Source organism: Spermophilus citellus (genome assembly GCF_964194105.1).
Source record: "Spermophilus citellus genome assembly, chromosome: 9".
NCBI lineage: Eukaryota > Metazoa > Chordata > Mammalia > Rodentia > Sciuridae > Spermophilus > Spermophilus citellus.
The window spans coordinates 67,336,618-67,362,825 of record NC_138191.1 but is presented as its reverse complement, the minus strand read 5'-3'; the positions used below and the strand labels follow the sequence as shown (position 1 = coordinate 67,362,825).

Sequence of the window (26,208 nt, the reverse complement as noted above, 5' to 3'; positions counted from 1 at the left end):
TTAACTGTGTTAACACCCCATTTAAAAAAAAAAAAAAACTTCCAAATTTAAGCTGATATTAAGACCACTACTCCATATCGTTAGTGTGAGGATGGCCTTAGGCTTGAGCCTAAGCAACTCTATTTTAAAAACTCCAGTTTGAAACCTGCAGTCTCACCAGGCACTTCCAACAAAGCCCTACAGTATGCCATAAACAAGTTACTTCCCTTCAATCTGATAAACAGAGTGAAGCCTTGGGCAGGCTATCCTCACCTGATAAGAGGGAAAGGTGAGAAGATCAGGGTGAAGACTACCAGACCAGATGTATCTGACCCCAGGGTAAATGATGTCATGGAGAAATCTGGTGGTAGCTGATAAGGATTGAAAGGGGGGTCAAAACCCCCCAAATTTAGTATAAATAATAGAGCTGATGAACAGGGATTCAGCCAGCCAAAGCAAGTATGCACTCAAGCTGGAGAACTTGATGAAGACCTGACATCTCATCACTTGTCACCGTTTCCTGAGCCTCTGCATGATCCTCACAGCTCTCAAACTCTACCCACCTCGTCTGGACCTTGGTGAGAGCCGCCACTTCTCCCTACAACCCTCTCCTCAACCAGTCTCCACTCCATGCCAGGAGAAGCCTGCCTTGGTTCCAGACCTGATCACCATGGTCTGAGTGAGTGTGCATCTGCTGGACATAAAGCCTAAGGCTTAAGACTTCTGAACTTAGCATGCAGAGGGAATGTCTGTCATTAGCCTGTCATGATTAAGTGTGTTTTGCAGTGCTTAGAATTAATCTAGAATTGTTTGCTGTGAATTGATTATGTCTATTGTAGTGCTTGGCATTAAGGATTGTCATTTTCTTGATTAGGAACCTATAGAGTGAAATTGTACTGAGTAATTTGAGTGAATAAAGCATTGAAAGGGGCAGAAGTGTACGGACATTCTTTATCTCTCCCCTTGACTGCATACGTCACAATTTTACCCCCTTGACAGTAACTTGAGGAGCCATAATGGAATAATCTTTGCAACCCCAGTACAAGCCACTGTGAACACCATGGGAACAGTGGCCATCCAGAAGTTTGTTGAATGAAACTTCAACCCAGACAAAGTTCTGGGTCAAACATTTTGCATTCACACATTACATATGGTATTCTTTTACGTTCCTAACAGAGTGGTGCACAACAGTTCTACATGATTAGCTGTTAACGTTTTGTCAAGCAATCTCCTAAAAGAGAAAGTTTGTAATCACAATTCACCTTTAAAGAGCACTTACATACTTTGTAGATAGTAAAAACAAGTATGCAAGGCATTTTTGCTTACATTATTTCATTTGATACATATATAGACTTATTTTTTTTTTCAAAATCTAATCACTCCCTAATGGGGGAAAAAACTAAACAAACATGAATACTTATGCATTTATTCCCAAACTAACAATTTTGAGAGACACCAAAGAAATCCACAGATGCTATCCCTATCCCATTACCAGAGCCACAGTCTCCTGAGCCAAAGCTTCTGCAGGCTCATGCCAGAATGGGTTCACTCTCAAACGAGGACTTTGCTCTCACCACAGAAGACAACCAAGTCACATAATGAAATTATCGCTGTGTTACCTGTCTCAATGTCACTGTCAATGTTCAGGGTCTCATTAGAAGAAGGCATGGTCCCTTTCTTGTAATGCTGCTTACAGATTTTTAAGCCAATTATGTTGTCTTCATTTTCTCCATAGTCAAGGGTCGCCAGGGAAATGTTCTTTAGACGATGATACTATTTTTAAAAATAGTTAAAAAACACATATGAGCTTTTTAAAGTTTGGTCAGAAGTCACAGCCTATGGAATGCAGTTTTAGCCACTTTTTATTGTTTATATCCTGCCCCCTCAGTAGCACTTTCCAATTTTAAATAACACAAAGTCATTTTCTCAGGCTGCAAGGGAACAAACTACCCCCACAGAACTCTAAACTAAAGCACACCCGCTCACAGCTGGCTCCCATCTCCCTCAGAGCCCAAGACAGGGTCCTGCTGATCTCTCAGACCTTACTGCCTACAATGGTCCCCGTGCTGCACACCACAAGGTCACATCCAGGGAGCTCCTGGAGCTTGCCAAACACACATCTGCCTCTGGTTGCTGTTCCCTCCACCTGGAACCTCAGGTAACTACCTAGCTCACTGCTTCAGGTCCTGACTCAAATATCACCACCTCAGTCAGGCATTCCCTTACCAAGCCAATGAAAATTGCAAACAAAACCTTACATTGTACCCCCCAAAACATTAATTTTAATTTATATATAAAATATATATGTAAATTAAAAATTAAAATTAAACTTTAAAAAAACTGTAAGCATTGAGCTGGAGATATAGCTCAGTTGATAGTGTGCTTGCCTCACATGCACAAGGCCCTGGGTTCAATACACACACACACACACACACACACACACACACACTCTGCAAGCATCCATCTCATGCCAAACACACTCCTCCTGTCCTATTCCATAGGAGTGATTACTCTCAGAGAAGCTACAGCTTACATTAACACAAATAATACCAGCTTACACTAACACAATTTTGCTCTCTGCACTAACAAGACTTCACTAGCTCCCATCTTCACAAATATCATTTTACTATTCTAGGAAACTTTTACCTAGGAACACAAAAGTTGTTGCAAATAATTATATTGTTCAGGAATATCCAAAAGACTCATATAGGTGGCTAAACAATTTGAAGATTTAGTCTGATAATAATTCCAAGACTTTTTGAGACTATTTCCCTGACCCTTGCCTTGCTAGATCCACTAACTTTAAGCATGATCCTTACCCAATTCTAATCGAGGGCCCCCACATTAAAGGACTCTGATTCTACCCGAGGCACCCTTTGGACTGTTCAAAGTGGCATCTTCCTTACTGCTGTAGCAAGGATCTCAGCTTTGCTTATCAGCATGTTTTTGGATAGTGATCTTAGGGAGCTGGCATTTGATACTATACATTTCATTTTGTTTCATTTGTCTGGCTCTTCCCTTTACAAAGGGCAGGGATTTTGTTTGATTCACTGATATATCTCCAATGTCTGGAATAGTACTGGCTAACACTAGGGACTCAAATGTTTATAGAATGAATGAATGAAAAAGAAAAGATCAATTTCTCTCCCCTAAATTCTCTCCTCAGGTCCACCAGTCTGCTGTCTCATACCCGTCCAGATACAACTGTTATATTCCATGTTCTTAAGATTTGGATAGAATTACTAGTGCTAAGACATCAAAATTGAGACCAACAAAGACTCTTCTTAGTTTCAAGTCTTCATCAAGGATTCTGAGGTGATAAATGTCTTGGTTATTTGATCCGAAGTAATCTCCCCAAAGTAGTGAGTATGAAGAAATAAATTAAAAAAACAAATCTTAGAGAAGAGATCAAATAGGCAAACTTTACTATGTGGTTCCAAAAATAGTTATAAACATTTTTTTCAGCAAATTATTCAAAATTTACATGAGGATATTTGAATGATTGTATTATTTTTGTTTGCTTGCTAAGACAACAAGATCAAATATATATGTATATTTATATATACTTGGTCTTTTTTTTTTCTTTTGGTACCAGATATTGAACCCAGGAGTGTTTAACCCCTAAACCACATCCCCAGCCCTTTCTATTTTTCACTTTGGGACAGGGTCTCACTAAGCTGCTTAGGACCTCACTAAATTGCTGAGGCTAGCCTTGAACTTGTGATCCTCCTGCCTTAGCCTCCCAAGCTACTGGGATTACAGATATGCACCACCATGCCCGGCTCAAGTATATATATTCTTAAAGTATAGGTCAACATAATCTTAAAGAACAGGTCATTCACAACAAGTACTTGCCTGATGAATAACAAAAAAGATGCTCTCATAGGCGTCCTTTTGAGTATATACACTGCAACTGTAGTCATCTTCATCTATTCCAGAATATCCTTTCAAAAACAAGTGCTTAAAAGCAACAGTGTTGTCTTCTTTGAAAGCAACCACCAATTGGTTACCTAAACCAAAACGAACAATCTGGAAAAGAAAATCATATAGGAATATGAACTTGACCATTTTCCAAGGAAGGAAAATGTCTTCTGATCATTCACCTTCTGCTCAAACCCTATAAGAAAAATCTCAGTTCCCTGCTTGATACCAATAGCAACAATGTCAAAATACAGTCCCCCCAAATAATAACTTCACTGAGTTACATCAGCAATTCTAAGTAGCATTAAGATTGTGTTGGAGCTCAGACAAAAACAAATCCCCAAGCATGGTGCTTTGACAGGCTGAGTACCTTGAACTTCAGCAGCAGCCCAAGCACAAAGGTCTTCCTGACCTTCTCTCCCCTCCCTACCTCTCCTGAAACACAGGAAGGGCCTTTCTCTGAAGTACCTTTACCTAAAAGTTCCTCCAGTAGGAAGTAATTGCCATGAATCCCATCACTATAAGCTCATTAAACAGGAAAGATTAATTCAAAGGAAAGAGGACTAGAGTTAACACCATAGTCCAGAGAAACTTCGTCCCAGGCTATTGTCTGTTCTTCAAGCCCATTTATTCCACCCCCCCACCAAACAAAAACAAAAACAAAAAACATTTACTTACTGCACTACTCTGAGTTCTCCAGAGAAACAGATCCAATAGAATGAGGGGGTCTATTAGATTGGCTCCCATGATCAGAAGTTAATTTGCCCCACAGCAGCTGACTAGGGGGGCCAGGGAAAACAGGCAGCTGCTGAATCAAAGAAGCAGGAAGTCTCAGAAGGAGAGAGAAAGGCTAATGGGGTCCCAGTGTGAGGCCAAAAGCCTGAAAACCCTGAGAGCAGCTGGTGCTGGTCCATATTCAAAGGCTGATGAACTGGAGGCTGATGTACCACACAACGGGGGAGAAAGGGATGAATGCACCCAGTAGAGAAGGGATGAATGCCGGAGAGAAAGCTTCTCTCCAATTTTTTGTTCCATCCAGGCCCCCAGCCTAGTGGATGGTACTGCCCTCATTAAGGGCAGGTCTTTCCCACTCAATTTGCTGACCCACATGCCAATCTTCTCTGGAAATACCTTCACAGACACACCCAGAAGTATGCTTTATCAGTTTTTAGGTATCCCTCAACCAGTCAGGTTGACAACCAAAATTAACCGTTGTCCTTACTCTCTCTTTAAAATGGCACATATTCTCTCTTCCCACTTCCCTCTTCCCTGTGAAGAAGAGTATATCAACTTCTAAATTTTGTTGGGTGATCTCCCCGTGCACATAATAAATGAGTAATTTTTTTCCTCTTGTTAATCCATCTCCTGTCAGTTTATTTTAGTTGACACAAATACCAAACTTTCAGAGAGCAGAGAGGAAATTTCCTTTGCCCCTACAATTAAAAGAAATTCACTCCCAACCCTACTTGGTTGTGTGTGTATATATGAGAGAGAGAGATACTGGAGGTTGAACCCAGGGCCTCTACCACTGAGCTGCATCCTCATCATTTTTAATTCTTTATTTAGAGATAGGGTCTTACTAAGTTGCCCAGGCTGGTCTCGGACTTGCAATCCCCCTGCCTCAGCCTCCAGAGTCACTGGGATTACAGGAATATGCCACCATGCCCTGACTCTACTGGCTTTTAAAAAAGAAAGAATTCATATCAGCTAAGTCTGAATACTTTTTTCCTATATTTGAGTTTTAAATTAATTGCTTTCATAAGTGATTAGTTGGCAAAGCAATAATGAATGTTTTATTGGTAATATACTTAGAAATTGTGGCTTTTAAGAATGCCTTTGAGAAGTTATCAATATAAATATTTACTCCAGATAGGGTGTAACAATTTTTCAAAGAATTCAATTAATCCAGTTCTGCAAAAATTCTTATACAGCATTTACAACTAAGACTTTGCCCAACAAGATCTACAGTATCAAAGTTCATAAAAGAGCTGGGGCTCTTTTATAAGCTGGGGCACACTGTAATCCCAGCAACTCAGGAGGCTAAGGCAGGAGGATTGAAAGTTCAAGGCCAGCAGCCTCAGAAACTTAGTGAAGCCCTAGGAATTTAGCAAAACCTTGTTTCAATAAATAAATTAATTAATTTAAATGGCTGAGGGTGTAGATCAGTGGTAAAGCACCCCTGGGTTCAATGCTCTGTACCATTAAACAAATAAAAATTTAAAAGTTCCCAAAAGCATAACAGGGCTCAGTTTACCTATATGATGTTAAACCCATTCATTGTCACCAAGCACCCACCTGCTCCTGATAAAACATTTACTTGCTTTCCCTTCCACTGTATCTGATACAAGATTAGGCACCCAAGGGCTCTCCTCACCAAGAGTGAAAGTTTTCTGCCTGGAACCCAATAAATAGGGAAAATTAGCCAATACCAAAGGTTTACAAAAAACTAAGAAACCACACAAATGGCCATATACACACAGGTGCATGTTATCAGGTGTATTCTCTCTCACACACACACATGTGTGCAGGCACACTTACACTCTCTCGTGTATGCCCTCACCTCTCACACCTTCTGTGTATTCTAATTCTCTCTCTCTCTCTCTCTCTCTCTCTCTCTCTCTCTCTCTCTCTCTCTCGCTCTCTCTCTCTCTCTCTCTCTCACACCCACACACACATACACACACACAGTAACATTTTTGCTGAAGCCTGTGCCACACACTTTTTCCCACTTCCCTGTTTCATAAAACAATGAGACTCTAGAAGTTTTCCTCAAGGCCTTACCCAGCTGAGTCAGATCATTTTGCGAATGTGTGAAATTAGCAAGTTTAATTAGATGACCATTTCTTGCCATCCCATCACTCAATATAATAAAACTATACAATAATACATAAAATATTAATTATGAAAAATTCAGATGAAATTAATGTTAATTTGCACAAGCAAATTAGCACAAGGGTGTTTTTTTAGTAGTTCTTATTTCAGCTTTTACATTTTGACAGCAAAAATGCATTACTGTCCCATCTAGATCTTAAGATTTGCTAATTAAATTAAATTAAATTAATTAATTATTACAAATAATATTGACAGGCTGGAGATATAGCTCAGTTGGTGCTTACCTTTCTTGCACAAGGCCCTGGGTTCAATCCCCAGCACCATAAATAGATCGATAGATAGATAGATAGATAGATAGATCTGACTATTTTCTAGCAATTATATGCCAGACATTGTATTAACTGCTTTACCTGTATTTTCTTGCTTACCACTGTAACTAACCATGAATATGTTACCACTATTATCTGCATTTTACATAAGTGTAAACTGATACCTAGCCTCATTAAATTGCTCCAACCCACTTAACTAGAATGGAAGCCAGGTCTGATTCCAAAACCATCTTTATAATGCATGAACAATTTCTCTCTGCTAGAAAAAAAAATTATCTTTGGGACATTTCTTATTAAAAAAAACAATTTAAGTGCTGGCATTTCATAATTAGGAAAGGCAGCTATTGCTTAAGAATGTACATAGATGACACTCTAGAGCATTTCAATTTCACCATGTCACATTCCTCAAATACCAACTCAAAGGATTGAGCAATTGCAAAAAAACACAGCTATTCTAAGAAGAACATCAGATAAGACATCCCACATCATTCTACCTGTGCTGAAAATCAAGCAAGCTAAGGTTAAAAGTTCTTTCAAGCATGTGACACCTGTCAATGGCACCTATATGAGAGACAAGGAAAGGTCATGTTGCTTTTTGAAAGTTAAAAAGTAAACCAGAGAACCAGCACACACAATTGATTCAAGATGTTAGAAGGGAATACCATTGCATCCTCCAAACCCTCCTACCTCACCTATAGCACCACTAAATTAAGTTATTCAATCAAAGTTTGTCAACTGCTTCCTTTTTGACAAACTTGATACCATGTGGGCAGGGTCAACCCTCATGGTATTACATAATAGCACACAGGCACTGTGCTAAAATGTACAAGTATTATTTTTCATTTAATTCACCCATATTCTATGATAGAGTAGTTACATTGGAATCTATATTTTTTAAAAATACGCCTTCTTTTCTTTCTTTCTTTCTTTTTTTTCCCCCCCTAGTACTATACAGACTCAAATACTGCCCATCACAATGTCAGGGCTAAATATGATTGCAGTGTATACATAAGCAATCGTTTTGGACAATTAATTTATCCCAGCTGGAATATATAGAAGGTATCAAATTGAGGATTCAAACCAGGTCTGTTGACATTAAAGCCTGCTAATTCTCTTGACCATTGGGCTTCCCCAGCTCTTATACTGAAACGCTGCTGTACTCAGATATTAGATCTATTCCTCCTACACCCACAGGAAAAGAAACACAAATGGTCTGAACAGAAAATGGACAATCAATTGAGAAAGTGGCATATGATTTGCTGATATATGAAGCCATCATTTTATTCAAACTCAAAGCCATCGATTCAACTTTGAGAAGAAGAAAAGGTTAGTGTTGTACTCTCTGCTTGAAACCACCTGTCTGGCATCAAGAACAAAAATCTCCCTCCATTCTCTTGTTCATAGAACAAGCCAAGATCTTCATCTATGGTCTACCACCAGGGAGGTGTGGGCATCTTCAAAGCTTCTCTCAAGAGAAACAAACCCTGAGGAGGAAACTGCAAAGGCTTTTTCTTGCTGTGACAGAACCAAACCCTCCCTGCAGATGAAGAATAAGGGGTGATGGTTGTTACGGTTTGGATGTGAGGTGTCCCCCAAAAGCTCATGTGTGAGACAATGCAAGAAGGTTCAGAGGAGAAATGATTGGGTTGTAATAGTCTTAACCCCGTCAGTGAATTAATCCCCTGATTGGGATTAACTGAGTGGAAACTGAAGTGGGAGGGTGTGGCTGGAGGAGGTGGGAACTGGAGCCAGACTTTGGGTATGCACTTGAATCTGGCAAGTGGAGACCTCTCTCCCAGTCACCATGTGAGCTGCTGGTCTCTGTCACACTCTTCCACACTCCTCTTCCTGTTCTGCCTCACCTCAAGTCCCAAGGAATGGAGCCTGCTGTTTAAGGACTGAGACCTCTGAAGCCTTTAGCCTCCATGTAAACATTTCCTCCTAAAATTGTTCTGGTTGGGTCCTTTAGTCACAGCAGTGAAATAGCTGACTAAAACACTGGTGTTGACCAAAATGACTTTATGTTCAAAAAAGCAGAGGACAGTAAAAATGCATTCCTGTCCCCCCAGCTAGATCCTAAGATTTGCTTAAAATGTGACACAAGACAGAAAAATAATCAGTCACTAAATGTAGTCTGGCAAAGACTGTGAATTAAACACCTCATTATGAAATCAATGTAGAAGAAAATATTCTGTACCAGGTAAAAACAAGATACCACTCTAATGAGGCACAAGGACCATGGGAGGGAAAGAGTAGAACTAGCAAAAGAATGCAGACACCTCCCTCAAGATTATAAATTACTGCAGAAGGCAAAGTTGGAACTTAAAAAAAATAAGATTCCTTCTCATCGACCTTGACCTTGATAAAATTCCATCCATCCCATTAGATTTGAGAAGGGAGTGTAAAAGAGAAAAGGAGGAAGAAAGAAAAGTGGGATTTGACAGAAGGAAAGAAATCTCCAATTAGATAGCACCCAAGTAGCAAAACTTAGTGGAATGATCCTACAGGGGAACAAAAATTCAATCTCTCCTAATTTTATTAGGGGAGACAGGTAAGTATGTCCACACAAAAAGTAAATTACTGGTTCCCAGAAATACTTCATTATTAACAGTAAAATTAATGATGTAGACAGTAAAGAGTATTAAGGAAAACTACATGTCAAGTGGTCAGGAAAAGCTGATAGGGAGATGGGACTTCAAATAGCACCTGCATGGTGAGGGAGAAGGACCCACTCTGGTCATGGGGTACCAACAAGCAGGAATGAGAATCATCTGGTTGGTCTGGTTATTCTAAGAAAAGTAATGTGATATTAGCATGAAATAGACTGGTATGTGGGAAGGTAAGAAGGGCACACAGGATGATGACCAGAAGCAGCCTAGTTCACTCATCTGTGTTGATAACTGTGAGCTCCAAGGGCAACATTTACATCCAGAAGTCATAGTATGAGAGTGTGAGAGGGCAGACTCCAGAGGAAGTACCAGACCACCAGACGGTCTGAACTCAAAGCCTGGCTCCGCCATTTACTAACTGGTTATAAACAAACTCCTTCACTCTTTTCCCCCAACTTCTTCATGCATAAAAAGGGGATTATAACTGAACCTACCTCACAGGGTCACAGTAAGAGGGAAATGAGTTAACACAGAGAAAATGCTTACTGTGTCTGGCACATGGAAAATTCCATGCTAGGTTCAGCTGTCAGTAGCAAGGTAATATGCGTCATTTTACAACCAAAGGTGCCATACATCGTATATTTGCTTGTGGCTCCTAGCACAGCTGTATCCCCAACTCAATATCCAGCAATGTTTCATGTGTTTTTTAAAATTGGGGCTCAGAATCTGTGCTAAAGAGAAGATAACAAGATGAAAAAACAAATACATGCAATTTAGAGAGAAACAGATCAATGGGATTTAGTAAGTATCAGGACAAAGAATGCTAAGTCAAAGATGGCAATGGCATTTTATGCCTTTGTAAATAGAATTTTACTAACATTAGAGTGAAAAGTCAAAATAGAAGCTGGTTTAACAAGATAAGGATTTGCAAGACAATTAAAATTAACCAAAGGACAAATCAGGACATGACTCTCCTTCCAAGTAATACTAATAATGCACCTATTTTATTATAAGAATTAAAACTTGAAAACCATGAATGAAAAGAGCTAAGAAGCATGCACTTTTAACAATGTCCCTGCATCTCAATCTTGTGTTTTCTTTTTTTTTAATCTTTTTTTTGAGAGACAGAGAGAGACAGAGAGAGAGACACAGAGAGAGAGAGAGAGAGAGAGAGAGAGAGAGAGAGAGAGAGAGAATTTTAATATTTATTTATTTTTTTAGTTCTCGGCGGACACAACATCTTTGTTTGTATGTGGTGCTGAGGATCGAACCCGGGCCGCACACATGCCAGGCGAGCGCACTACCACTTGAGCCACATCCCCAACCCAATCTTGTGTTTTCTGAAGCCACTTGTTTTCTCTAAAGCTGGATGAACTAGGACAGCATGCCATACAATGGGAAGTCCTCTTTATGAATAAAGAGGCAGCTTCAGGTAGAGCAGGGTCCTTCTCTCGTTTCTATAACTTCTTTTTTAATATTCTAGAAATAACATCTTTATACCCTTTTCTATTGGTGGCAGAATGATTATTTGCCAATAAAGCTGAACATTCCAAACTGGGTACTGGGTTTTCATTTTTTTGCAGGAGTTGGGTTGTTTGTTTATTTATTTCAGTGCTGAGGATAAAACCCAGGGTCTCACACATGCTAGGCAAGTGCTCTTCCACAGAGCTACATCCACAACTTAAGGACTGTTCTTAAAAGGGCATCTGTTTTAGATGTAGGTACCTATAGAGAAACTGACTCAAAACTAGTTCAGTGTCAAGCTCAACAGCTAGATGACACCTCTGATGGCTGCATTAATACGGTGATAAACTGTTCCATAGTATGAACTTAATCCAATGATCCAAATGTTGCTTTTATACACTACTGATAGTAACCCAGGGTGAGTGTTTACTTTGAGCATGTTTGTTGCTGATAAAAGGGAAACTTAGTGTTCTGTAAGTCAGGGGAAAAAAATTGTAGATTTCAAAAGCATATTTGAATACAGTATATTTGAAGGTGAGGGATTTCAAGAACACAAATCACTTCATACTGACACTCTTGGCAGCCTATGAACCTCACAGAGATATAGAAATTCTCCTCAGTTCAGATCCACATTTATGTAGTATTTACAGAACCTGTGGAGGGATAACCTCATGTTCTTACAAAAAAAAAAAAAAAAGGTTGCCTTCTAATCTGAACTTCAGCCCATCTTCTGCCTCCAGAGTCAGCATCATTTTATAGTTTCATGAACTTGAATGTGGATATTTCAGAACAAAAGTCAAGTGTAGAACACATGAAAACAGTTTCATCTTGGGGTAAGGAAAAAAAAGTATGAATTACCTGTGCAGTAACCATGACTATCTTCAAAATCTGCAAACCCAGTTTCCACGGAATCTGGTGTCTGGCCCGGTACTTCTCACAGGGGTTCATGAAGTAAAACCTCAGGTCTTCCCTCAGACATTCTTCTTTCACTTCAGAATCCAGATGTGCCATTGCATTTCTGCCACAGAAGATCAATTTTTAAATACCCACAATTGTCTGTTCCTCAAAAGGCTCCTAAACGACACTTTCTCTTCACATGCTTTACCTGTTTCTTATAGAAACACAACTCTCCAACCAATGAACTGCTTTTCTCTTCAGAAATCAGAAAATTATCCCAGACCTTCTACCACCTGACTTTCTACAGAGCTGTCCCTCCTGTTCAAAGTGGTCATTCTCAACAATAGTAAAAACAAAAATAAAATTTATTTGTAAGACTCAATTCCTGCATTTGAACATAGAACATTCTCATTTTTCTATCACAAGAAAGTATTACAAGATGTGTGTGTGTGTGTGTGTGTGTGTGTGAGAGAGAGAGAGAGAGAGAGAGAGAGAGAGAGAGAGAGAGAGAGAGAATGTGTAAGAGTATAAATGTACAAAAATGTCTGAGTGTGTGTATCAACAAAAATTAGATGGAACACTTTCAGGATACATTGCATATTTAATTATAGACTACATAGACTAATGGAATATAATTGTTATAGAAGTTGAGAATCTATTCTATAACTGCACTAAGAGAAGGATTATATCCCACTCTACCCCCACCCCCACCCCTGCTTTTTGGATAAAATATCAGTTATTATAAGGTTCCAGAATATAAAATGTTTCTAAAAGTTAAGATAGCATTTTTTTATTTATGCCTAATCAAATTTTGTCTCATTATATTAGTAAAATTTTACTTTAACTGTTTCAAGGACCAGGACTCATTATTCAAGCTAGGCCAAAAAGAAACACAGGATATGATTACAGGAATGTATTATAACTGAGGGGACAAATGTGGTATTTTCTCTAAGTAGTCCCCAACATGAGGTGTGTGATACATTCCACTCCAGCATAGAAAATATTAATACTTCCACTTTAGTCTTCATTTTAGAAACTAAAAGAATCAGCTCTATTAAAAATTAACAAAGAATATACATATATAACATAATAATTAACATAGCTTAGAGAACATACATATAACAAAATATATAGATATATTATAAAATAATTTACAGATAAATATATATACATGGGGAATGCTGTGCTCAAATTGTACTATTAGGTACGTCAAGTTTGGAGACCATACCCTTCAAGCACAGGCTGTCTTGGGGTGCTAGATGCCATCTTGCCACCACAGGAGAGCTTGCTAGAGATTAGAGCTGGCACAACAGGTCAGACAAGAGATGGATACCAAGTCTAATAACAATATTTGGATTCCTGGATCCAACTGTGCCTGAGGCTGTCCATTCAAAGGCTTTCAACTTAAGCCAATAAATACATTTGGGAGCTCAAGCAATCTTGAGTCCTGAAGTTTCTGCTTCTCAGGAAGTGACTTGATGGTAAGTTTAATGAATAAACTGTAATAGGTTAGGCCACCATTCCAGTTACTCATTTCTTATCAAGATTTTGTAATTGAAGTTATTCTTGGGAATCCCCTTCCTGGAAATATCCAAATAATATTTTTATTTCTGACTCATGATCTCTGTTATCTAGCTTAACTAACAAGCTCAAAAGAAGTTTGAGGGGCTGGGATTGTGGCTCAGTGGTAGAGCACTTGCCTAGCATGCACAAGGCACTGGGTTCGATCCTCAGCACCACATAAACGTAAAATAAAGATATTGTGTCCACCTAAAACTAAAAAATAAGTATTTTTTTTAAAAAAAGAAGCTCAAAAGGGAAAGACTGTTTCAAGGCTCACACTCAGTTTTTAGTGATTTTTCTATTTCTAAATTGATTTTTTTTAAAAGAGAGAGGGAGAGAGAGAGAGGGAGGGAGAGAGAGAGAGAATTTTTAATTTTTTTTTTTTTTTTTTTTTTAGTTATTGGCGGACACAACATCTTTGTTTGTATGTGGTGCTGAGGATCGAACCCGGGCCGCACGCATGCCAGGCGAGCGCGCTACCGCTTGAGCCACATCCCCAGCCCCTCTAAATTGATTTTTTTAAAAAATTTTTTTAGTTGTTGATGGACCTTTATTTTATTTATTTTTATGTGGTGTGAGGCCTCACACATACTAGGCAAGTGCTCTACCACTGAGCTACAGCCCCAGCCCTAAATTGATTTTTTAAAGATCTCTTGTTTCCAGGATTAGTGGACGGGGATAGTCAGAATTATCCCATAGTAAAGGAGGAAAGGGAAAGAATATAAAGACATGACAGGAGAAATAAAGAAAATAGAAGGGAGAAGGGAGGAGGAAGGGAAGGAAAGAGAGAAAAGAAAACTAAATGAAACACAGGCTCTTGAAGGGTGGGATGGGAAAGTATCTTTAAACTATCAAAAAGAGTCCAAAGAGCAGAGAGCTCCTAGGCCAATTTCAGAGGCTACTGGAGAAGTTAAGAGCCAAGTGTCAAGCATACACACTTAGGCTTTTGTTTTGTAGCCTCAGGTAAGGGAAACAAGAAAACCACCAAAATATAATAGTGTGGGAAGCCATTCTGACACGTGATTGGGTGACTCCCGTTAAGGGTCTGAGGCGCTTTGGCTCTGTCGAAGCTTTCCCGGCCCTTTCCTGATGAGAGAGCCCATCCGTGTGGGGGTGTGCCTGACCACTGACCCGGGGGACCCAATCACTGACCCTGACCTTGGAGTGCAGCCCCCCCTCAACCTTCATTGGATGGAATTCTCCCCTGAATCTCTTGTTCCCCAATAAAAGGCTACTCCCAGGCGTGTTCGCGCTCTCTCTCTCTCCTGCTAGCCCTGAGTAATCCTTGCTGCCCTGCTGGGCGGTTAGAGGAGGGAACCAGAGAGGGGAGTCGTCTCAGACCTAGCAATAGAAATAAGGTAATTGAGTCTGTGTGTTTTATTTCGATCTCTTCTAACTAACTTTATGCCTAGAACCTCATTAATGAAACCATTGCGCAGGCCACGTGGTATATAATAGGACAGCTGTCCCCAAAGGGCTGCTCTCTAGGGACAAGAACCAAAATCGAAACTGCCTGTCCCCAAATTTATAGGACTACAAAGGAAAGAAGAATGGCTCCAAATCACAGAAAATAAATTAGAAAGGAAAAGTAGACCTCTTTTTACCTCTGCATCTCTTAGTAGACCCAGCATGAAAAAAGGACAGTCATAGACCAGCCCTGTGAGCGTCACACCTGGTTGAGCCAGGGAACTTCAAACGGTGAGCCTGCTTGGGTCTGGGAGGCCCAGACTGGAATCACCCTTGATATCCCAGAAAATATAAAGATCTCTCCAGAGGTTCCTTAAGACTTGGGGTACTCTAACAAGTAATTTATAAACACAACAGCCAGCAGGCAGTTAAATATAACTAAGCATAGAAGGAAACAAGTCACATAAAGCAGTTACTTAGAAACAGCAGGAATAGGACTGAGCATACTAGAATCAGATACATTGGAAAAAACCAGGCTTACCATATTTAAAGACAAACAACATGGTAAAAAAAAAAAAAATCTACGAGAAAACTAGGAAAAGACAAAGTGCTTTTAGAAACAAAAATCAGCACAATGAGTCTTATTTCAAAAGAAGGAGAAGACTTTACAAATGTGTTTGTCTTGAGCCTGCTACAGTCTTGATTCAGTCTGACTAACCGGACAAGCACTTACTCTGCTAAGTGAGGATGTGCTAGACACAGGGTTGAATAGGTTCCTTGAAATTCACATACTCTATGTCCAGCAGGACAGGCAGAATTGCCACAGCATTAACAAATAGGTCAGCGAGTGCTGGAGCATAGCCTAAAACATATTATGGACACAGTTCTGACCATGGGGAGAGAGAATGCTGGGGGAACCCAGCACAGTCATTGAACCGTGGTTAGTGTCATACTCTTTGGGACTCAAGCCAGTTTGAGTTCTGACATTCTTGCTTCTCAGGAAGTGTCTTGATGGTAAGTTTAATACATAAACTGTAACAGGTTAAGCTATCATTCAAGTTACCTGACTGGGCAATGAAGGACCCATTCCCAAAAAGAAGGTGGCATCTTAACTGTTCCTGAGAGCAACATCCTGAAACATGAACTTCACAGCCCTGAGAACACACCTGTAAAAAGCCTTTATGGACATGCTTGAGCAATACTAAATTGAGAGCTAATCAACAATGCTTTAGTGGTTGAATACTGCTAAAGGATTCATCCTGATGATTCACAATATGCTTTCCATTTAATAAAATGAAAACAGAATTCAAAAAGGTGTGTGTAAAATTCTCAGAGCCCTGAGAGTAAAGCCATGGAGCTTCCCCTGTTCCCCCCACACACATTCCTGACCTCTGTATGAGGAATGCTAAGGCAAAGGAAGAAGAGGCTGTTTTTGCCAAAGCAGGGGAGAAAACACATTTGGCCATACACCTGTGAACATCTGGAGAGCCAAGCTCTGCTGCTGACATTTTCCTTCCTCCCAGGAGCTCAGTCCAAGGGAAGAGAGAGATGTGAATAGATACCAGTGCAATCAAATGAGTCGGGAGCTATAGTTGAAGTGTGCACTGAGTGCCCTAGGAACAGAAAGAGTGTCTGATGCAGCGTGGTTGCTTCAAGAGGCTTCAAATAATTCTGCCCATTGATTCCTCCCATGACATGGCTACTGAAGGTTCAAGAAATGATAGCTGCTGTTAACATCACCCTAAGAAACTTTATTAAAAAGTCTCGGGCAAAAAGAAAAAGGCCAGGTGCAGTGGTGCATACCTGTAATCCCAGTGTCTCCAGAGGCTGAGGCAGGAGGATTGCAAATTCAATGCCTCATAATAAAAATAAAAAGGGCTGGAGATGTGGCTCAGTGGTTAAGCACCCCTGGGTTCAATCCCTGATCACCCAAAAAAAGAAAAACAAAAAGAAGAATAAAAGAAAAAGGTAGCATTTTTTCCAAAATAGCAAAAAAAAAAAAAAAAAGTTAAGTAGCAGTTAATGAATGTCAAGATGGCTAATTGTGCTGCATTGTTTATACTACTATATTCTTCCAGAATTGTTTCACTTAAATTATTTACAAGCAGTTGCACCACTTCTAACATCGTGAAGTATTAAAATTAAAAAGACTGTGCATGTGTGTGATACTGGGGACTGAATTCAAGGGTGCTCTACTACTGGGCTACACTCCCAGTCCCCCTCTTTTTTTGGAGGTGGAAAGGCAGGGTCTCATTTAGTTGCCCAGGCTGTCCTTGAACTCGCCATCCTTCTGCCTTAGCCTCCCAAATAGCTGGGATTACAAGGCATGTGCCACTAAAAAAAGAAAGAAGCCAGGCAAAGTGAAGCATGTCTGTAATACCAGCAGCTTGGGAGGCTAAGACAGGAGCCAGCCTCAGTAAAAGTGAGGTGCTAAACAACTCAATGAAATCCTGTCTCTAAATAAAATACCAAATAGGGCTGGGAATGTGGCTCAGTGAGCATTGCCCCTGAGTTCAATCCCCGGTACAAAAAAGAAAGAAAGACAACTTTTTCTAAAGCCATGAAAAACTGTTCTCTTGAGTATATAAATCAATTGGCAAATATAAGATACTACTAGTTGAATGTGACCAACTTATAATAATAGAAATACAGATAATTAGTTGTACAATGAGGTAGATGTTCTTTAATAAGTCTAATTTATTAAGTTTTAAATAACATCTAAATTCAAAATATAAAGGCCCTAAAATCCTAGTAACTTAAGGAAAATATAAATCTACACATTTTCTAAATTTTTCTGAGGGTTCTTTATTGCCCACTTCTTCCAATTTGTAGATTCACAATAGTTCCCTGATGGATGAAAGATATTAAACAGACACATACCCAGACATCTTATTGTTATAACAAAAACAACAACTACAAAAGAATGGTACAAAGTGAAGAGACAGAAAAATTAAAAAGCAAAGAGAAGAGATAGGGCAACAGTTGTGGCTCAGTGGTAGAGTACTTGCCTAGCACGTATGAGGCACTGGGCTAGATTCTCAGCACTCCATATAAATAAATAAAGGTCCACTGACAACTAAGAAAAATTACTAAAGAGAGAGAGAGAGAGGGGGGGGGGATAGTATCAAAGGACCAATACCTTTCTTCATTTGACACAAACTTCCACACCCTCTGATGCTGAGCACTAGCTGGTGATTGGTACAGGAGAACTAAAGGCTACAATTGCAACTTCCTAAGCAAGAATTAGGTGAACAGACAAGAGAAATACTGCTACTTCAACTGAGGTCATAAACACTAATGAGATAGGGCCAAGGCTTTCAACCTTTGCCCAAGAAAATGCACACACTAGTTTCAGTGATGGTGCCTTGTCAGAGAAATAAACTAACCAGCATGGGCTGCCATTGCTTTGGACTTGCACTTGTGTGGTTTTTACTCCACCTAGCAAAAGTGACAAGGACTCTCCCGGTGATTCAAAGGTGCAATCAAGTTTGAAAAACATTCACCTTAGAGGTTACCTGTTGCTCATTTCACAAATGAGGCAATTTAAGTGCTCTAAGGTTACAACCCAGCCCCAACTACAGGAATCCAATGTTTCTTCTTGATCCCTGAGTTAATATTTCTTTAAGAAGTAATAGCCAATAATATGGTCAGTAATGAAGAAAAAACTGGTAGGTTCAAATATAACTTCTCTCATTTGAAAATGTTTGACAAATAAGTATTCTAGTCCATAAATTCAGGAGGTTTCTACATGGTCATATTATTAAAAATGAGAAACACACACATGCAAACACACACACACACACACACACACACACACACACACACAAGTAAGGCCATCTGACGGAGTGAACATAGAATTTACCTTCCTCAAGGTACCTTTGTGCTTCAAATCCTCTAGAACAAACATTGGACATCCATTTCTATTACCCCAATGAAGCTGTTCAGAGTAAACATCATCTACTGTGGATTACAATGAACACTTTTTGGGCTTGGTGGCTCAGCAGTGTTTGATGCCACTGACCACCACCTCCCTGACACAATTGCTTCTCAGCTTCTAGAACACTCTGCTCCTCTGGCTTTCTTCCTACCTCACTGGGCCCCTTTCAGTCTTCTTTGCTGGCTCTTCTTTCATCTGACCTTTAGATATCAGAGCAGAGTTCACAGCTCTTCTATTCTCCATTCTTTAGAAGAGCTTGTCCCACCCTGTGACTTTAAATACAGTCTACCTGGTGGAAACTTTTACTTACATTTGCATCTCCAGAAAACTTCTCTTTTGAATAGATTCCCTTATCCAGCCCCTTCCTTGAAACTCCATATGCATGTCTAATAGGTTTCTCAACCTGTCCTCCGCCCATCTTCTTAATGCAATGATCTGAACACATCCATTCAAGTGCTTCAGTTGTTAGCCACAGTGCATTCAGTGGTTCCCCACCTTGACTGTGCAGTAGGATCAGCTGGGGAGCTCTACAGAACTTCTGCATGGCTCCCAGCCCCTTCACCCTCTGGTTTAATTGGTCTAAGGTACAAACTGGGCATCAGGATTTAATAAGCCTCCTAGGTGATTTTCATGTGCAAAAGAAACCACTGCTCTACAGCACTCTTCCATTTCTCCTTTCCTTCAGTTCTCACATCCAGTTTATCAAGTCTTCCTTCAACTTGAGCTATGAACTTGAGTCTCTATTTTCAACTTGAGTCTCCATCTCTCTGTTCCCACTGCAGCTGCCCTGGCCCAAACACATCATCTCTTACTTAAAAACAGCAACGGCTTCCCAATGTACATCATTGCTAAAGGGGAAACTGATTAAATAATTTTAACTAATTTCACAAGTCAGACGTCATTTCCATACTTCAAACACTTTAGGGACTTTCCCCTACTCTCAGAATAAAGTTCAACCCTGACCATTGCCTAAAAGACTTCCTTCCACTCTCACCTTCTCTTACCCTCTTCCACTTCCTCAGTACACCATGGCTGCATTCCTGGCCCTGGGACATTCCCCATTCTGGATTTTTTTTTTTTAATTTTTATTGTTGGTTGTTCAAAACATTACATAGTTCTTGACATATCATATTTCACACATTTGATTCAAGTGGGTTATGAACTCCCATTTTTACCCCATATACAGATTGCAGAGTCACATCAGTTACTGGGTTTTACACTGCTCTTTCAACCACCCTCTTGCTCTTTCCCCAGCTATTCAAGTATCTGGCTCCTTCTCACCATTCTTCACGTCTCAGTTCCAATGTTACCTTTTTAGGGAGGACGCACACTCCCTTACATGTGGCCTTCCCCTGTCTCTCCTATCCCTTCATGGTTGAGACACAATTTCTGTGGGTCTTCCCTTCAAGATAGCTTCACCAAGCTCCTTTCTAGCTCCTAACTATACACCACAGTACACAGAGGACTACCTAACACAGAACAGGTCCAAGGGAATATTTCTTGGAGAAATGAGTCAGTGAATAAGAAAACAACCCTGACTACATGAGTCTATACTTTAGTAAGTACCCTTTAGATCAAATAATGAGAACAATATTAATAACACAATCATAGAAAATTTAAAACATTGATATGAAAAACTGAATTAAATTATATTCAACTATTGCTTAGGCAAGACAATTGAGAGGATTCTAGGTAATTTAACTGACTAAAAAAAGTGATAGAAGTTTTATTTTGTCTTATCCACTGTTTCTTATGTATTTCCAAATGAATTACAACAAATTATTATCATAATTTGCTATTTGTTTAGGAGAGAGCTAAAATCTTCCCTCAAAATGAATCCCAAAAAATTATTAGACACAATAAATAACAAAATTGGTAGTAAAGGATAGAGAATTTTTAAAATAATATGCCTAACTACAACTAAATTCAGAAGCCATGAAAATGATTGATAGACCTTAAAATAAAAATCTAAAATTTCAATAAGTCAAAAGATGAGCAGGCTGAGAGAAAAAGCCTGCATTCTGTATAAGAAGGCAAATCTCTACTGTCTATGACCTATAGAAAGTTCCAGACTACTAATTTTTAAAAAAATATAACCCAACATAAAAACAGGTAAAGGATCTGAACAAAACATTGGATAAAAATTCATTAACAACCTGATTGGTGAAAAAAATCTCTTAATTTTTATTTATCAAGAGTCGGGTAAAAAAACCTTGTTGAAAGATATGTAAATTTTGAAGGGCACTCGGGCAGTATTCTATAAGAATTTCTGTGGTCTAGGAATCAAACTCCTGTGGATCTATACTTCAGACTTTAAAATAACTGGTTAAAAAGATGGTTACAAAAAATACTGACTGCAGCCCTCTTCATAACTGTGCACTGACTTGAAAATGTCTATGACTGATTTTTTTAAAGTTAGAAAATAAATACTGTGGGATTCCATTTTTTTTTTAATGTCTATATGTAGACATTTCAAAATGTCTAGAAGTGTAAAAACCAGAAAACAAAAGCAAAAGTCAAACCTGGTAGCCTCCGTGAAGTATATTATAGGTGATATTAATTTTCTTCATCAAGTTTTTCATTTTCTTCATATAGTCATTAACATGTGAATCCTTGAGTTTTCATTATGGGTCAAGCTATTTCAAAAAGAAAGAGCCTAATATGTGTCAGGCAATCAGATATTTCCTTGCCCTTAGTTTGTGTGGTGGTGGGGGATGGAGAGGGAGGCAGATAAGTATAGAGAATAACATTCAGGGGTCCTGGCCCCATCAGCCAGGCAGAGTGCCAGGAGCAGGACCTTGGATGGAAGACTCTGGGACAATCCTAACGACTTCCACGTGACTTTTTCACTCCAATATCTATACTATTAACTAATTTCCTCATGGTTTTCTAGAAGGAAAGGAAAATAATGTCCAATCAATTGAGGGTCTGGAGTAGTTAGGCCCCAACTGAAGGGAGTTGAGTTGGTGGTAGGGAGACAAAGAAGTCAACTTTGGTTACCTTCTCAGCATCTCTCTCAGAACAAAAATAATGCAATCATTCATATCCTAAGAAGTTCCCTGAAGAAAAACCAAAGGGACTTTTCGTTTTCCAGTAGAGCCACCCATAAAAAATGAACATGTTAATCTTCCAGGAATTTCCCTAAAGACAATCATGCCACAAGGTTCCTATAACACCCTGTCCCCACTCCGTCTCCAACCACTTTGTTGCCTCAGACTACCAAGAAAGGAGAACTAGAGCTGTACATCTTAAAAGTGCTTGTTCTTAACAAGCCACACTCCTTTCGAAAATGTAATGAAGAGTCATCTTTCTCTGGGGCAGAGATAAGTACAAAGGAAGCTCCATTTTGCAGTTTCTTATTAGACAGGGTTCCAAATGCAGTTTAAGCTGGAAAAGACAGCTGGAATTATGGCATTTCCTAACCCCAATATTTTCCTTTCTCTCACATCTTTATTAAGAACCTGATAGGTATGGCTGATGGCTCTCTCAAAGTAAAATAAGTTATAAATAAATAACACTTTTCCCCTCAAGGAATTGAGTTCACACAATTTTGCACAAGCCCACCTCAGTGTCATGATAATACCTAGATTTGCCCCACCTTTAGATCCCTCTAGCTGGAATAGGTGATATGATTTTTTTTTATGCCCACCATTTGAACTGTGAGACTTTTAGAATTATTACACTAAGGTCAATTTGCCAGAATCTCCAGCCTCACAAGTTACCAATTATTGCCTGGCAGATGTTTTAGGCTGAAACTGCCAAGATGTATTCAAGGGGAGAAAAAAAAATATTTAACTTTCAAAGCGGAATAAAGGAAGCAGCTCACCTGACTGAGGGGAAAGGGAAATGCGCAATGTGCCCCTAAAGCAGTCTCTTCTATATCAGGGAGAAGAGGGCTGAGGCCCAAGCTGGAAAGAGATGACAGAAGTCAGCAGCTCAGACAGAAGTGGGCTGAGAAAAAAAAAAAAAAATGGGAAGGAAAAACCCAGATGGTTGCCAAAGCAAACAAACAAGCCAAAAACAAAACAAAACAAAACATGGCTGGCTTGAAACATTGGATACTAAAAAAAGTGTTCCAAGTCTGATAAAAATAAATGAATAAATAAAAGTCTGGAAATAAAATTACATCTTTCTATGAGCCCTTATCAGTAGCATTAGAACTCTCTAGTCATTGAGTCCTTCGGAAATGACACGTGGAACTCAGACTCTAGGCCTCAGCCAAAGAGAACAGTCTCCCTGCAGGGAATAATCCACTTTTAGTTTAGCAGCCAACCAGATTTTCTTCAGCCACTGTTTTTACTCTGAAAACTACAGACACACAAAACCACCTTTTTTTTTTCTCTCTCTAAATTGTAAAACTATTCTTAATCTGGGTTTCACTTCACTAACAGAGGAGCGATTAAACAAAGAGATTAGCTTGTGAATATGACCATCTCTGACTTTCAGTTCCCTATTCTTTATCATTCTGTTCAAAATTTGTCCCGCCAATTCTTCTTACTTGTTTCATTAGGAAGTAAGTTGGTGGTGGGGAGGCAAAAAAAACACCTCTCCCACATCTCTCTTACTGAACTTTTCTTCCATTCTCAACTTATTGTGGCACATATTCTTCTGTTTTCCACTAATACTGTACAACCAGACATCTATCTACAGTAGATTTCAAACCTTAAATATTTCAAAGACTATTTATATGCAAACCTTCGATTTGCTAAATTATTTGTTTAAAAAAAAAAAGACACTTTTTATAGTCTCCTCCTTGGGAGAAAAGAATGCAACCACCTCAAACTCTTAATCAGGACTGTGCAATTTTTCAGTATGGAAGTTAAATCAAACTGGCATTATCATAAAGGCCTCTGTTTAGAAAGATCAGAGATAGCATGGAAACTGCCTGTTTTTAAATGGACCTGGCCACAGAATCTGCTAAAGGTTTGTTATAGGAGAAGGGTCCAGGGAAAATTTGTTGTAACCACTCCTCTTAAGGTATAAAGAGTGCTTGCCTTGCATGCACAAGACCCTGGGTTCAATCCCTAACACCACACACACACACACACACACACACACACACACACACACAAAGAGGCCTCTGACTTGACAGGGGGAAAAAATACTGCCAGAGGCCCAAAACTTGTGCTGCCTGGTTAGTGCATCACAGAGATAGTGAGCAGTTCTTGGCTCTGAAGTCCACATCCCACTTTTGGGGAGAATTATGTATTGAGTCCTTTCTACATAAAATATCAGAATTTGGCTTCTGATAACTACAGAAAACCTTTCCCACATCTCTCTTATTAAACTTTTCTTCCAGTCTCAATTTATAATGTCACATATTCTTCTGTTTTCCACTAGTACTGAACAACCAGACATCAAATCTTAAAGCTTTCAAAGACTATTTATGTGCAAACCCAAATATGTACCCTTTATTCTAACAGTGGGTGCTGCTTCTAAAGATACAGGATATGTAAAAAGCTATATAAACCCTGAAGGAAATGTGCTGAGAAAAACAGTGTAGTCAAGATAAAAATAGAGATGATATACCACACCCACTGTGAACACAAGTCCAGTCTCCAGCCCAAGCAGAAGAAGGCAAATAAATCCAGAGTCCACTTGCTTCTTCCTTTTAGGATGGTATATTTAGGGGTAAGGCAGATGGAAGTAGTGTATTACTTCAGCCCATCTGGACTATTAAAAATAGACACCTCAGCATTAAGAGAGTTTATGAATCACATGACACATGCCATTTTGGTGTGACACAAGTATCCAGTTGTCAATAAAGTTGCACTAACATTACGTTTTCTAATGCAAACTTAGTCTTTAAAATGTCTTAAAAAAGTATAAGCCATACTAGCTGGAAATTAGTTAATCTGGACGGCATGTAGAGGAGGTAAATTCCTCTCTTGGACTCTGACTTTCCTTGCTAGCTCTAAGTCCATTTATAACCTTGACAGCACCATGCGGGAGAGGGAGAAAAGTTTCGATACTACTTGAGGAAAGTTTAACAGCTCACCACTGGATTTGTTTTCAGAGCGGGGAGCTAAGGTCCCTTGTACTCCCACTTCTGCTCAAATGAGCTTGGAGCTTGGAGCTTGGAGCTTGGAGCTTGGAGCTTTGACCACGGAGGAGGGGCCCTTTGGCAGCGCCATCTGGCTAGACTGTAGGCCTTTTCATAAAGGCTGAGAAGCGGGTTAATCACACTCTCACCTCCCACCTGAGAAAAGGCCTGTTTGTTCGGGACAGCAAAGCCCAGCCTTATTTAACCAACTTGTAAGCATGCCCACTGTAGCAAGAAAGTTCTAGCCTAGAATAGTAAAGCCATTGCCCCTGGGAGAATTTCTCCAGAGTCTGGTGTACTGAAAGATGCAGCCCAGCCACCTCACCTGACAGTTAACCTGAAAGCACATGATCTTTCTTCCTTCTTGGTCCCTTGCCCGGAGGAAACGATAAGGCTACCCGGCCCTGCCTCCACCCTTACAACTTTCCAGGGCTCTGGGGATTGGGAGCAGCAGGAAAAATCGTTCAAAGAACACCCATTCAGGCCTTGCGGGGATCTAGACCCCCGAAGTTGGGGCCCCAACTTTTCTTACCTTCCAGCCAGCTTCCCGGTGCCACAGAAAGTAGGCGCGGCCGGTCACCGGTGCGGCGGACACTGCTCGCTCCGCTGAAAGGCGGCACTGTCTGCGCCCGGCAGTCGCGGCGCGTGGCCAGGCGCTCCCGCTCCGCCCCAAGTCACAACCTACGCCCCTCGCCTCCCGCCTGAGCCGAGCGAGCCGGGGAACTGCTTGCTGGTCAGAGCTTCTCAGCCTGATGTGCTGGAGGACTTTCTCTACCCATCAGCTAGCCGGTTTCTCCGAGCTCCCGAGCTCCCGGCGGCGGGAGGCAGCAGGAGTATAGAGCCCAGGTGCAGGCGCGAGAAGACCCAAGGAAGGATCAGCCCGGGAGGAGGCAGCCAGGGCCCGAAGAGGGACGGGAATAGAGGGTGGGAGAACTGCGGCATGCCCCAGGGATACTGACCTGTGGCGCGGCCCCCTGGACAGGCCCGAGGCGCGGTCCCACACCGTCAGGTCCAGTGACTCCTCTCCTCGAGGCATCGCGCGGGCCAAAGCCACAGGAAGAGAACGCGCGCGGTGTGGGAAGGCTGCACCTGCCTAGGCCCCTGGAACCCAGCAATGCGGCTGGTCCCCAACCTCCGCCGTCCGGGGTGTCTCCCCCGGGGGCAAGACTGGTCAGAAGCTTTTATAAAGGAAACTCGGCCCCCGGAGCGCTGTTGCGAAGCGGCCCA

The 26,208-nt window shown here is 40.3% G+C and overlaps 1 protein-coding gene across 1 annotated transcript in view; it reads right to left on the bottom strand.

The window, feature by feature from the left end:
* MCOLN2 (mucolipin TRP cation channel 2) overlaps positions 1–26,208 on the bottom strand; it is a 55,647-nt gene extending 29,439 nt beyond the window's left edge. Inside the window, exons 1-4 of the mRNA XM_081307844.1 lie at positions 25,941–26,208; positions 11,993–12,152; positions 3,835–4,008; positions 1,599–1,752 (exon numbers count right to left, since the gene is read on the bottom strand). Coding sequence (XP_081163970.1) covers positions 1,599–1,752; positions 3,835–4,008; positions 11,993–12,152; positions 25,941–26,017 — 565 coding nt within the window. The 5' untranslated portion in view covers positions 26,018–26,208. The remainder of the gene's footprint in view (positions 1–1,598; positions 1,753–3,834; positions 4,009–11,992; positions 12,153–25,940) is intronic.